We start from the raw sequence: 13,392 nt of genomic DNA, 5'->3' as shown, positions 1-13,392 counted from the left end.
TCTGTGGAAAATATACTACAAATATATTCAAAACTTAATAGTTACATAAAAGGCGTCCGATTTTAGTAATTCCCGTTTCATCAATGACGCGGGCAGATAAACATCAAAGCGCTACCTATTAATTATTGCCTATTTAGAGATGTTAAAACAAAACATCGGACCACCAGACAGGCGGCGCCTTGGGGTTGCAACATGTCATTTGTGCTAATCACCTTCACACAATGAAAGCTTTCACGCCGTTTTAACAGCTTCGTGTTTTCATACGGTATCACAGGAAATGTCTGATTAGCTCGGTAAGCTAAACGTTCTGATTGGATGTCTAAACGGGCTTACAGCACATTGTTTAAATACCCGTGATGTAACCTTGGATGGCATAGTTCCCTTCACAACCATGCTGGACGTACCTAACCACCCGCTTCAACCTCTGAGTATCGACACCAACATCACTTATGCCTTGGATATGTCCAAGTTCCCAGGTCTGGATGACCCACAACATATGTACCAGCCTGCTCTGTTGATAGCCACTGACTGGAGTGACTACGTCTACCATGACGCACAGTGTGTCAAATATGACGCAAACAGTTGCTCAAGTTCCCATGAATCGGACAGTCTCTTAGAAAATGATTTATACTCTCTTATAGGTATGTATATTGTCATTGTGATCTGTGTGACAGTATTAGTTTTAGCAATCATAACGTGAAAGTAATGCACATGGAAGGAATTTTGTCGTTTCTATTTACATATGTTATGTGGCTCATGAAAATAATGCTATGTAAGTGAGACAGAGAAGGCCACATGGTCATACGACTTGGATTTATTTGTAGACGGCTAATATTTCCTAATCCCATTTATCATATGGTGAGTATCTGCCTCACTGGTATGAAGATCTTGAACCATGATGTATCAATGACATTGTAACCAGATTAATAATGCTTTTTTGTGATCAGTTCTGTTGTTCATGTTACTGTTTTCTTTCCTCAGAATCCAGTCAGGAGTTCCTAACAGATGTCGACACCAGCGACATAATTGACGATCAAACTTTCCTGTCTCTTCTGGATGACGTCGTTGAAGACAGTGACGTGATCACCCCCATTGACATCAATCCAGGCACATCCAACACCATAACAGAACCTCTAGAAGACACCTGGGATTGTCTTGATGATGATGTTCTTTTCCACAGAGACGAAACAGAGCAGCACACCTGTGAATTTGTCTCAAAAGAACAGTTATCTCCCTTTGCATCATATATCAGGGGACAAAAACGACGCCGAAATGACGAGAGCATAAACGTGTCTGCTAACAAGAAATCGAAAATGGGGGATAGATCGTCTCTGCATATTCCAACCATGGTTACCGTTTGTTCTAGGTCTAATGGATGTGAACTCCAGAGGCAATCATAGTTGAGAAATTCTTTAATGCCTGACTCTTTTATTGCCTTTGAGCCTCATCGATCTCAGTGCTGGAACCTTTTGTCTACTCCACGTTACTTTGAATACTCAATATAGTGCATACGTTTGTTCCAAGTGACCTATTGTTCTATTTGTACAGTATATACACAAAAGTATCTTTTACACAGATACATTGTACCTACCATGTTTCGCATGTTTTTGCTTTTGATATTATTTACATCTGTTACTTATCTACACCCATATCTTCTGTTACATGATTAAACTTATATGAGTGAAGTACAGTGTTTTTGTTATTGATGCTGGTCAAAACATGATGTTTAATATGGCTCTGTTTTCAATACACATTGTAATGGTGTAATTCAAGTAAACGTTTAAACACTTGTTGACGATTAGACTCATATTGAAACTTCCAATAAGTTCAAAAGGACAAGTAGCTAACACAAACATTTTCAGGGGGTTTCATCAAAGCTTTTCGTTTTATTAACGTTTTGGACATCTTTCACAACCATTCAATGTGTTACTAAAATGTTTTATTATGTTATTCAAGAACATCTAGAACATGTTAACATGTTAACACTACACATATTTTATGCCAGAACATATTACATGTTTCAAACATTGTGGACAAGTACGAGAAACCAACCCATACGAATAAGCGTAACTGTGTCTCACAATTATAATTAGCGCCATCGATGAACATTGTCTTGGATTGGTAACGCCCTGGTATAACGATTTTACAACAGGTACAGTTAATCTGTGGACGAAGTGTCAAATGAAAATAGAGCTGATATGAGTAAGACAACTTTATATGATTTTGAGCGTGGGGTGGTTGATACATAGTACTTATATCTGAAATTTATGATTTTACAGTACTGTACTACCAACTTTGATGTTTTTTTGAAAATATGAGCAATTTCGAAGATTTCAGGTGATAGAAACGTTGTGAAATGGTATATATGGGAAATAATTACAAGACACATTTTTTTAGAATTGGCACTAACTGAACTAAATATGGATCATCTGGTTCTTGTTTTTCTTTGCATGACATCCCCGCGTGTATTTTCAAAAATTTAAATTGAAGCAACGTCTACAATGTGTATTTATAATATTTCCCCAAAACAATCAATTCATCATTTTCGTTTTCATGAAAACGAGGAAAAGTAAAACGAGTCGGGTGCTGTAACGTGTTTGCATAAGTGGTCGCTCGCTAGTCAGTAGTCAAAAGCTTTCACAGTATATTTCCAGGGAGGTGGTCATGGTTTGTTGATTTTTAACATGAAAATATTAATCGCAAATGCTTTTGTAACAAGGAAATAGGTGTAGGCAACATAGGCTCCTAACACCAATGAAATATACTTTAAAAAAAGATTGCAACCATGTTCGTTCGGTTTTCGATAAACATGTTTTATCACTATATATTATATTGAATTTGATTTGGTTCTGTCAAAAACATGTTGGCCAAATAAAATTCATAGGTTTGATTCACTGTAACAGTAAACTGTTCCGTGATGAAGGTGTTAATCGCAGCTTGTTACAATGCCAAAAGTCCCCAGTATCTCATGTTTGTAGTAAGGGGCGACAAGCTGACGTGGTTGATTTGTTGTCTTCGTACCCGAATTTGTGGGATGTGGTTCATAATATCAGTCACTGGTTTGCCCTGCCAAGGTTCCATTATTTCATAAAGCCGGGGTATTGTGTGGAAAAAATACGTTCGAATTGTCTAAGATATGGTTCTTAATTTACATTACTTCTCTGTCGACTGATATATTTCCGACGTTATTCAAGTGAACATTAAATTCGCACTAAAGTGTTTCCCCCCAAAATCATGCAATTATACAAGTTATTTCATCTTTGAATTAACTATATGCTTACTGATTACAGTTCAAGTTATGACTTTGTTATAACGTGGAACATTGTTGTTTTCGCTGCGGCAAGAGGGAAAAGGGAGACACGAGCATTCCAGTGGATACAAAATGACATTTCGGATGTTCTGGTGAAAACGCCAAAGACACAAGTGAATGTGAATTATGTGAACACATGTTCACAAACTGTTGTTAAATACCATGTTATATAAACAAGTATCTGTTGATGTCAGGTTTTGGCTGTAAATAAATGTTAAAATTGGATTTGTATCTCCACTCAACCGCTGATCATCAAGTGGGTGGGGGTGGGGGTGGGTTTCCTGCTTGTACCACATTTTGCATTCCAGTGTAACTCGTGATGCTATTATAGTGACCACATCAAGCATTCAGTTCATCAAACACTTGCATATACATCGTTGTTATAATACCGATAAAACTACAATTGAATATTATACTAAATGTTTTATGCTTCTCCTCAAAGCATTATTAATTGTTTTTTATTTCAGAAAGGTGGATAAATTTAAAACCAAAGAATGAAGATTCTGCCGAAATCAAGAATCAAAAGGTCTTTTTCTAAAGATATCAACATCTCCACAGACCTGTGTCTAGAAGTTTTTTGTTGAACGCTCAAATGACCATTCTTAATTTCTTTCATGCAGTACAAGCTTAAAGTGTATACAGTATCCGACTATTTGTCAGATGTATATTGTTAGTTGGTGTTTTCCGTTTTGAACATTGGCAACAAAACACCAACTAACTGTTAACTGGGTTATTCCGTTTTCAAAACATTTTTGAGACGTTATAACCACATGTTGCAGGATATGTTGCTGAAACCATACAAATTCACGTGAATGAAACATTTTTTAAAACATTCCGGAACATTGTGGTACTAACGGGGCTGTGACGTAAGGTGCATTGCAAATTTGAACACAGATGCAAAGAAGTGTTATATATTGTTTTATTGAGGCTTGTTACCATCTTGATCTGCATTATATATATATATATAAATATATATATATATATATATATATATATATATATATATATATATATATATATATATATATATATATATAGTGGTTTGGGTGGTTTTTCAGAGAAATAAAACTGAACTGAAATGTTATAAAGGAATTTCGAAAGTTATGGACCTGCTCAAGACCTGCCTCCTTCCATGTTGGTTGGAGTCGTGTCTTGAAAGCCAAAGGCAGTTTTGTTCTTGAATACTTCGGGTCAGTTGCACATTAGCTCATTTGTGTCACCACAGAGTTTTAATGAGAATATGCATTCTATGTCTCAACCGGATGCTTTTTCCACATTACTCCGTAACAAACGCTGCACCATGTCGAATGCATATTTTGAGGCAAGGTAGCTATATCGGCTTGATCTGTTTGCCAATTCTTTGTTTTCAGTTGTTGTACCATCTTTACATTTTAAAATAAGATACTGTTTGTACAAAGCGCACATTTCCGGCGAAAATGTTGTGAAATATATTGCAGTAAACAAGGTGATCACAAAAACCTCATTTTGAAGGGAGTGATAATATGTGTGACAACGTGAAACGCATTTGTGATGTGAAAGTAATCACGGTGTGTCACCAATACCGAACATAAACAGTCCATTGTCACTGTTACGAGTGTTGTGATAAAGGATACGTCATTCTAATTGTCTTCTTTTTGTCTTGCTGTGTTATTGTTATTCTTGTGGAACCAGCTGTAGTGACTGATCAGCAATACGTTTGCTCAGTGAAATCATGACAGCTATTGTCACCAGCACGGGGTACTTGCCTGTAATCTTCTTTTCGTAAGGGAATATCAATTTGAATACGACAGTGACTCCATTGAATGAGATGCTTCTTTATTGTTAGTTGTGTGTAGAAGTGTGATTTAATTAAAGTGATGGTTGATATTCTTGCTGAACAAATGTGTCCCCAGGAATATATTTTACATTATCGATAAAAGAATATCTCAAATATGATGTTGTTTTGTCATGTCAGAAGATGATGGCAATGCATTAATATAATTATTTGTAAACTATTTCAGAATCAGAATGTACAGAATCTCACATCTAACATATACATACAAGGTATTTACAAAACCAAAATGACAATCTTGTGTGATGACTTCATCATTGAAGTATGCTACAAAAATCATTTTACAATAAAGACCCATAATGTACAATATCTAAGAATATATAAAAATAGAGATAATAATATATAGACAACCGTGAAATAAAGAACAAAGCAGAGGATTATTCATAAAAAGACTCGGGAAGCGTCCCTCGTTTTGTCATATAGGTATATCTTTGGAGACTGAACACATTTTCAATACACATTTTCTAGTATAAACTTAGTAATTTAGTATTGCACTTAAGAGGTGAAACAATTTGTGAAATAAAGATGTACCCCTGATATACCTTATTTTGTTCTAGTAGGCATTACGTCATGGCGCGTGAAGTTATTTGTTTGTTTCTTTGTATAATGCAGACAATGGAAATGATAGGTTTGTCAATCAACAATGAATGCTGTATGATACTCAAAGTTAGTGAGGAGTTTGAAGACATATGTTCACAACTAAATTAAGGCATATGTTCGATTTGAAACTAACACGAACAGATTATTTAAGAAATCTAGTTTCAAAATGACAGAGGTAAAACATAATTTGGATTTTCATTGCTATGTTCAATTGGAGAGACAAAACAATTTGTTTCATAAAATAAAAGTTAGATATACAGATAAGAACACATATTCAAATAATTAATACGTACTATTTGATAGTGATTCATAAACACATGCTCATGATATAGTAGGAATTGTACTTTCGATAGTTTTGGGCAGAGATTGCTTATGAATATGGAAAAGGTTTTGTCGCTTTTATTTGCAAAATAGCCAAATATTGACATTCGGGTTATTGTAAGACTGGTAATACATCAATATTAGAAAATGATAATGTTATTAGAATGCAGATACAAATATAAAACGCCAAACTCGGAGAATAAATAACCAGTCTCGATAATTCCACGAAACAGATTCCATTGGCCGCAAAAGACAAAAGTGAGGTGAACATTATTTGAAGTGATCACTGATGACTGACGACACTAGGTGTTCGCGAAAGGGTAATATTTGCCACATTTAACCTGAGGGAGTATTCAAATTGTGTCATTATATTAATGTATTGAGTTAAAGATTTGTGTGTACATCTTTGATGTTATATGGCATTATATAATGGAATGATATTTAAATAAGCAATTTCTGAATTTCTTGTTTGTATATCCAGTATATATTCAAAAGGTAAGTAGTTACAAAATCTATTTCACTCAACGACTAAGGAACGTGGCGATATATGCAGTAATTCCTGTGAAAGCGATGACGCGGGCAGACAAACATCAAAGCGCTGCCGATCAATTATTGCCTATTTAGAGATGTTAAAACACACCATCAGACCACCAGACAAACGACGCCTTGGGGTTGACGCATTGCAACGTGTCATTTGTGCTAATCACCTTTACACAATAAAAGCTTTCACGCCGTTTTAACAGCTTCGTGTTTTCATACGGTATCACAGGAAATGTCTGATTAGCTCGATAATCTAAACGATCTGATTGGATGTCCAAACGTGCTTACAGCACATTGTTTAAATACCCGTGATGTAACCGTGGATGGCATAGTTCCCTTCACAACCATGCTGGACGTACCTAACCACCCGCTTCAACCTCTGAGTATCGACACCAACATCACTTATGCCTTGGATATGTCCAAGTTCCCAGGTCTGGATGACCCACAACATATGTACCAGCCTGCTCTGTTGATAGCCACTGACTGGAGCGACTACGTCTACCATGACGCACATTGTGTCAAATATGACGCAGAGGATGCAGCAACTTCAGACAACTCAGACGATTTATTTGTAGACGACTTATATTTCTTAATTGGTACGTATTATATTAACATCAGTCTATATCACTTATATCTGCCTATGTAGCTGTTGAACTATTATTGATTTTGGAAATTTTCACCCGATTAATAATACTTCGTTGTGAGCAGTTGTTCATGTTGCTGTTTTCTGTCCCCAGAATCAAGCCAGACGTTCTTCACAGATGTCAGCAGCAGTAACACCATTGACGATCAAACTTTCCAGACTCTTTTGGATGACGTCATTGCAGACAGTGACGTCATCGAGGCCATTGACATCGATCCTGGCACTCTCAGCAACATAACGGAACCTCTAGAAAACATCTGGGATTGCCTTGATGATGGCGTTCTTTTCCACACAGACAAACCAGAGCAGCACACATGTCATGACGCAGAATTTGTCTCAAAAGAACAATTACCTCCCTTTGTGTCATGTATCAGGGGACAAAAACGACGCCGAAATGACGAGAGCGAAAACGAGGTTGCCAAAAAGAAATCGAAAAAGGAGGATATATCGTCTCTGCATATTCCAACAATGGTTTCAGTTTGTTCAAGGTCTAATGAATGTGAACTCCAGAGGCAATCATAGTTGAGAATTTCTTAAGTTTCTTATTTTGTGCCCCATCAATCTCAGTGCTTGAACATTTTGTCGACTTCGAATTACTTGGAAAACTCCAAATAGTGCATTTATACCAAGTGACCTATAGTTCTATTTGTATTATACATGTGAATGAAACACTATTATTATATACAAACATTGAATGACCATTACAATATTTTGTGCCATTTTATATTGATATTATTTACATCTGTTGTTTATCTACAATGTTCTGTTACCTGATTAAAACTTGAATGAATGAAATACGCCGTTCTTTTATTGATGCTAGACAAAACGTTGTAAAGCGTTACTCTGACGCTTATGCAAACATGGAAGTTTGTACAGGGAATTGATTTGTGTTTACGGACAATTTACCTTCTGACTTCTATGTTGCCTGGATGCCCATATGACTGTTGTTGGTCCCTTTGGTCAGTGTGCAAGAACAGTTAATGAAGGAAACCATCAGGCACTATACCTTTGGGACACGCTTCCGCAGCGGTAACATTCAGACAGAGCGGTACTTCATGCAGGAAACATTTAATAATCTTATATTTCTTGCCTTACGTTATACTATTAACATGGTTATAAATAGATGAATCCATATGGGGTCATAACTGATACGGTTTGATATGCTCTTTCTACAGGTTAGAATTTCAATGCTAGCCGTGGTGATATCAAATGTATTGAATGCATTGTCTTGCTGTGGAATGCATTGAAACACCTTCATCAATCCTCCAAAGTGTAAATTTTTTGGAACGGTTTTGTTTGGCTGACAAATAATCCATACAGTCTTATCAAAACACAATGTGTTGTAAATAATTCTGGTCGGACACTCGTTGAATGAACATTGAATGAATGTCAAGCGGATTAATCCTTAAAACACTACATTGTCAAAACCTTATACATCCTCCTGTTTAATTTATAGCTCACGTTATCTAACAATTGATCCCATTCACGATAAACCCTTATTGATAAACTTGTCGCTTCCTTGGCGAATGGTTTTAATCAAGGGATTAGTCCAGGGCCCCAAGCAATCTTTCACCAGATTGAAATAGTGTTAGCCCTTCATAGAATTACTTTCCTTGTTTCCATTAGAACGGCCATACTTGTTAATTGCGTGTCTTAAAGGAAAACAAAGGTTCATTAAGTGCTAAAGGTTTGAGCAATGCTTTTATGATTTCTTTTCTTTAGTGCACTTACTGCAGCAGCTTTGTATAGATTGTCATCTATGAATGCACAATTGGAGGTATTGTCAATACTTTAATGGTATGGTTTTACATAACCATTTTCTGGTCATGACGTTACTTTTTAATACAACTGTGGTGTCTTATCGAATTAGTATTTACACTAGATGTACGCTGAAAGTTACCACGAAGTTTCGTGATTATTAATATTCTGTAAAACCTCTATGCATTATGCACATTATATGTATATCTACCTCATAGTCCTTATGGGTATTGTATTCATTTTATGAATTTTATATCGGTCTTTAATACGTGAAACAGTAATAAAATTATTTTATCCTTCTTGCTATGGGCCACCGTAGTCTATTACGCTTTATCAATTACTGTCAATATCGGTGTATATGTAAATGTACATTATCTGCTTCAAGGTCTCACGTTTTAATTCATAGAAATAATTGAAATTGCATCTTTCATTATTATCACCACGGACTTGTTATATAGGTCCGTGTTATCACCAACATTTTTTTTTATACCAGGATAAAACGCATATCGTATATACAAATTCGTGCATTGTTGAGAATGACGCATGCAGTATAGTAATGTTGCCATGACCTTATATTGTAATCATAACTACTTCTGGATTCGCGTAATATGGGCTGTTTACGTACATCTTATCTTAAGAATATGTTCTATCACACACCTGTAGATATCACCATTTTAAAAAACCATTGTAACATACCACTTTTAGGAAGCATGTGCTTCAAAATGTTTATGCGTAGAAAATTATTTTATGTATAATTTAACAATATATTTAACTGTTTATCTTATCATTTACATTCTTAATATTTATATTCCTAAACGGTGACTATGAATATAATATTATGCATAATTTTATCTCATTTTACATTATTTTATAAAGCACTTACATTTGTGTAAGATATAGTCTCTCGTAACCCCCTTGGGTGGCATTTGTACTTTTTAGTTTTTAGATATTTAAAATGCTTTATTTAAACCCCTGCTGTATAAATGGTGAGACTCTAATCAACTCTGTTGTATTGTATATTGTATGTAAGTTTCTTATTTAATGACAAAACGTACGAATAAAACAATTCAGTCGATCCCTAACCTATTTGGATGAAACATGTTTAGGTAATATGATGCAAGTCGACTTCAGACACTGGCAAATATATAATCACTCCACAACAGGAATAATAAATAATAAAATAAACAATAGTCGTACTATCTAAGGCTTCTTTAATTGCAATTTATGTACACGCCCTCGCATGAAATTGTTATGCCAGCAGGAACAATCCTAAGCACTTGCATCTGTCGCTTCCGAGCTGACAAGTAATGGATAGCAATGAAGATAACCTTTCATTCCCAGATGCCATAAACACAATCCCAGGCAGTGATTCATTTCAGACGCGGCAATAAACTGACCATCCTCGTTGAGGCGTGATGTTTAATTTACACCTTGACCTAACGACAGGCTCGTTTATGCTCAGGGTCAAAGCTGACCACTCAAGAATGTTATTTCTCGATAATGTTACATAATAAGTAAATAGCCTGATACAGTGCCTCGCGGTTTAATTAGACAACAGCTGACATCCTTCAACACTGTTGATGCTTCTAATATAACTGTTGGATAAGTTTGATTACACTCCTACAAAGCAGGTTTAGAATAAAAGCATGGGAAATGATCAAAATGTTTAGCCTAAAACTTGGGTTTCGTTGATTCACAAATAAAGTGTTAGCCAAATACTTGGCATATATTTTTGGTGCTACATGTATGTTTGTTATGATGTTGAAATTATTTCGGTTTCACATTCAATCGTAACTGAAATATTTTATATATTAAAAAAAAACATCTATCTTTCTGCATCGTTACACTTATTCGATGTGTTTTCTTGGCTGTTCACATCTACATTTTCTTGACAACACGTAAACATTGTATTACATACAACAGTGATAATATTCATAGAAACCCAATAACTATAATAATTATATAATATAAAAACAAAGGACATTTCTTTAGTCGATATTTATTTTTAATTCATAAACAGGACAGAAATCAATCTATTTATACAGAAGTAATTAAGTTACTTGCAAATTACATACACATTTAGTTTTAGAATATTGAGAGAATACTGTGAGATGAAAGTGCATGTATGCGAATATATGTGGTCAGGATATACTACACGCTGCATACGTTTATACGTGTACATGTGATGTTGTATATACCATACACATTGTGTTCATACAGATTCCATGGGCATTGTATTTATTTTCTTAAAGCGCGTTATACTTTCCATTAGGAGCATTTCCTGCACCCCACACCCCGACACCCCACACCCCCAACACACACACACACACAAACACACACACACCACGCCCTGTTGTCACCTGTGTAACCGCTGTATCTGTCCAATTACTTCAATTGTCATACCTCCGACCTGAACTCTTTTCAACCTTTGTTATTTAACATCTAGACTATAGTCAAACTTCACACGTCCATATAATACGAATTTAGGTGCAATTTATCTCAAGTTCAGATTAATGCCAACGTATTTCTACAAATCGTCGACACTTTATAATTATATTTGATAGTTACATAACTTCCGGAGGTAAAACCAACGTATTATCACGGTGAAGATGATATGTAACAGCCAATCCGATTTCCATTACATCATATACGTTTCATAGGTTGGCTTGTCTACCGCCGAAATTATGTTTTAGTCCTTTGATCTATACTATGTCTTCTTTTAAAGGGTTTTATCAGGAATTCACTGGTTTTATCTTCACAAACAACTCTGCCCTTTGTCCAATGATGGTGCAAGACGGCGATAACCATCTTCAAGTAGATAGTGTTAAGTAGATACACAGAGAACAGTAATGTTTAATTATAGAGCGGAAACACACATTGCGCAATAACTCCCTTTTTTCCAACCATTTCAGAAAATACGATGCTTTTGAGGAATTTGAGAACAATCGACATTTGTTGAAGATGTAACTCTTTTCACTTTGATCTGTTTTACGAAAAGCAAAAAGGATATTCTAGGCGATTACAAACATATATAACTAATCCAACTCAAGTTTAGTCGTTTGTAGCAGAAGACAGATAATCGTGATATAATATGTTGGGTTAGCCAGATTCTTTGGTATCGTGATGAATAGAGAATAGCTGGACAACACATGAACGGGCGACATGTCTATTTCTGGGTCCCTTTTCTGTACCATGACGTCACCATACATTAATAACAATGTGGTACAGTGATAACTTATGTTAGTTATAATCCACTGTTTTTTTAACATTTTGAATGTAAATAATATTGAAAGGATCTTATCTTACAAAAGGTAATTAATAAATATCAGTAAAAATGTTTTAGTCTCTGAAATCAAAATAAACTGCCGGGCAGAGGAAAGTAAACACCCATGTTTGATGGTGCCTAAAAACGAAACGAACAAGAAATGGTTATTCGATGGTGATGTATATCATTCAGGTACCATAGTTTTGTTTTGGACCTAAGTTTGCAGTGTTTCGGCGACTGCTTTCAGCCTAGTAACGTTTTTCATAAAGTATGTGATGTTTTTGGTCAAATCCAGTTCTCAAGTGTATACTTTCTTTTGCCCGTAGTCTGTCTTACAGACCCTGATGCATTTATATCAACTACAGCCCATGCAAGTCTATAATGTTTGGCAAGTCTAGATTACTGCAGTATCAATGGGCTCCCTTTTTATTAGATTTTTATTAAGATAACTGAACAACCGTTTTTTTCTGTATGATATGTTCATTTCAGAGACTATATGTTAGTCTATTTTGCCCGGCACCTTATGTTTATTCATTTTTTGACATATTTTCACATGCTTAAAAGTATCTAAAGTTACCTTATATAAAAAACCCGGCTCTTTTCAAGCAAATATTGCAGGACCCTCAAGGTTTACTAATTACTTGCTCGGCGCTTGATACCAATTGTTTCTACATATATCTTTCTTCAACAATATTGTATTTAATTCATTTAATAAAAATCAAATTAATTTCCAGCAATCACTAATCACCGTCGACCTGTTAAATCAGTTTCAAATTGACCAGTAAACATTGCTCTTGGCACGGAAATTAATAAGCTGTGTATTAAAGGGTTGAGCGAAAGCCTGAGGCGGCGATGTAATGTCCACACAAGGCGATGGTGAACAATGGTCACTTCACACACACGTGGTATTTTCACCGATTGCTTCTGACCACAGACGACAGGACACAAAGGCTATTTATCAGACGTTAAGCTCATTTGTTCGCCACAAGCTAACGATGTAATTGTCTGGTATGGTCACTTACCAGCTGTCAATCACCCCCGCTGACTTGTGATTGGATGTAATAAGCAATCTGAGCCGTGCTATATAAAGGCTCAGGAAGCCAATGTGTCATTACCAATTCAAT

The 13,392-nt window shown here is 35.6% G+C and overlaps 2 protein-coding genes across 2 annotated transcripts; both read left to right on the top strand.

Moving 5' to 3' along the window:
- Positions 1 to 391: 391 nt before the first annotated feature.
- Positions 392 to 1,400, top strand: LOC139442074 (uncharacterized). Its single transcript, XM_071222854.1, has 2 exons — positions 392 to 641; positions 982 to 1,400. The coding sequence occupies exons 1-2, from the start codon at positions 392 to 394 to the stop codon at positions 1,398 to 1,400; spliced, it is 669 nt and encodes a 222-aa protein (XP_071078955.1).
- A 5,548-nt stretch (positions 1,401 to 6,948) lies between these two features.
- LOC139442073 (uncharacterized) lies at positions 6,949 to 7,767 on the top strand. The gene is made up of 2 exons (XM_071222853.1): positions 6,949 to 7,198; positions 7,340 to 7,767. Exons 1-2 carry the CDS (start codon positions 6,949 to 6,951, stop codon positions 7,765 to 7,767), a joined length of 678 nt encoding a protein of 225 aa, XP_071078954.1.
- The last annotated feature ends 5,625 nt before the right edge of the window (positions 7,768 to 13,392 follow it).

Source organism: Haliotis cracherodii, unplaced genomic scaffold (genome assembly GCF_022045235.1).
Source record: "Haliotis cracherodii isolate W230 unplaced genomic scaffold, xgHalCrac1.p SCAF_5, whole genome shotgun sequence".
NCBI lineage: Eukaryota > Metazoa > Mollusca > Gastropoda > Lepetellida > Haliotidae > Haliotis > Haliotis cracherodii.
Note: the sequence above shows the minus strand (reverse complement) of the source record. Positions and strands in the feature narration are given on the sequence as shown.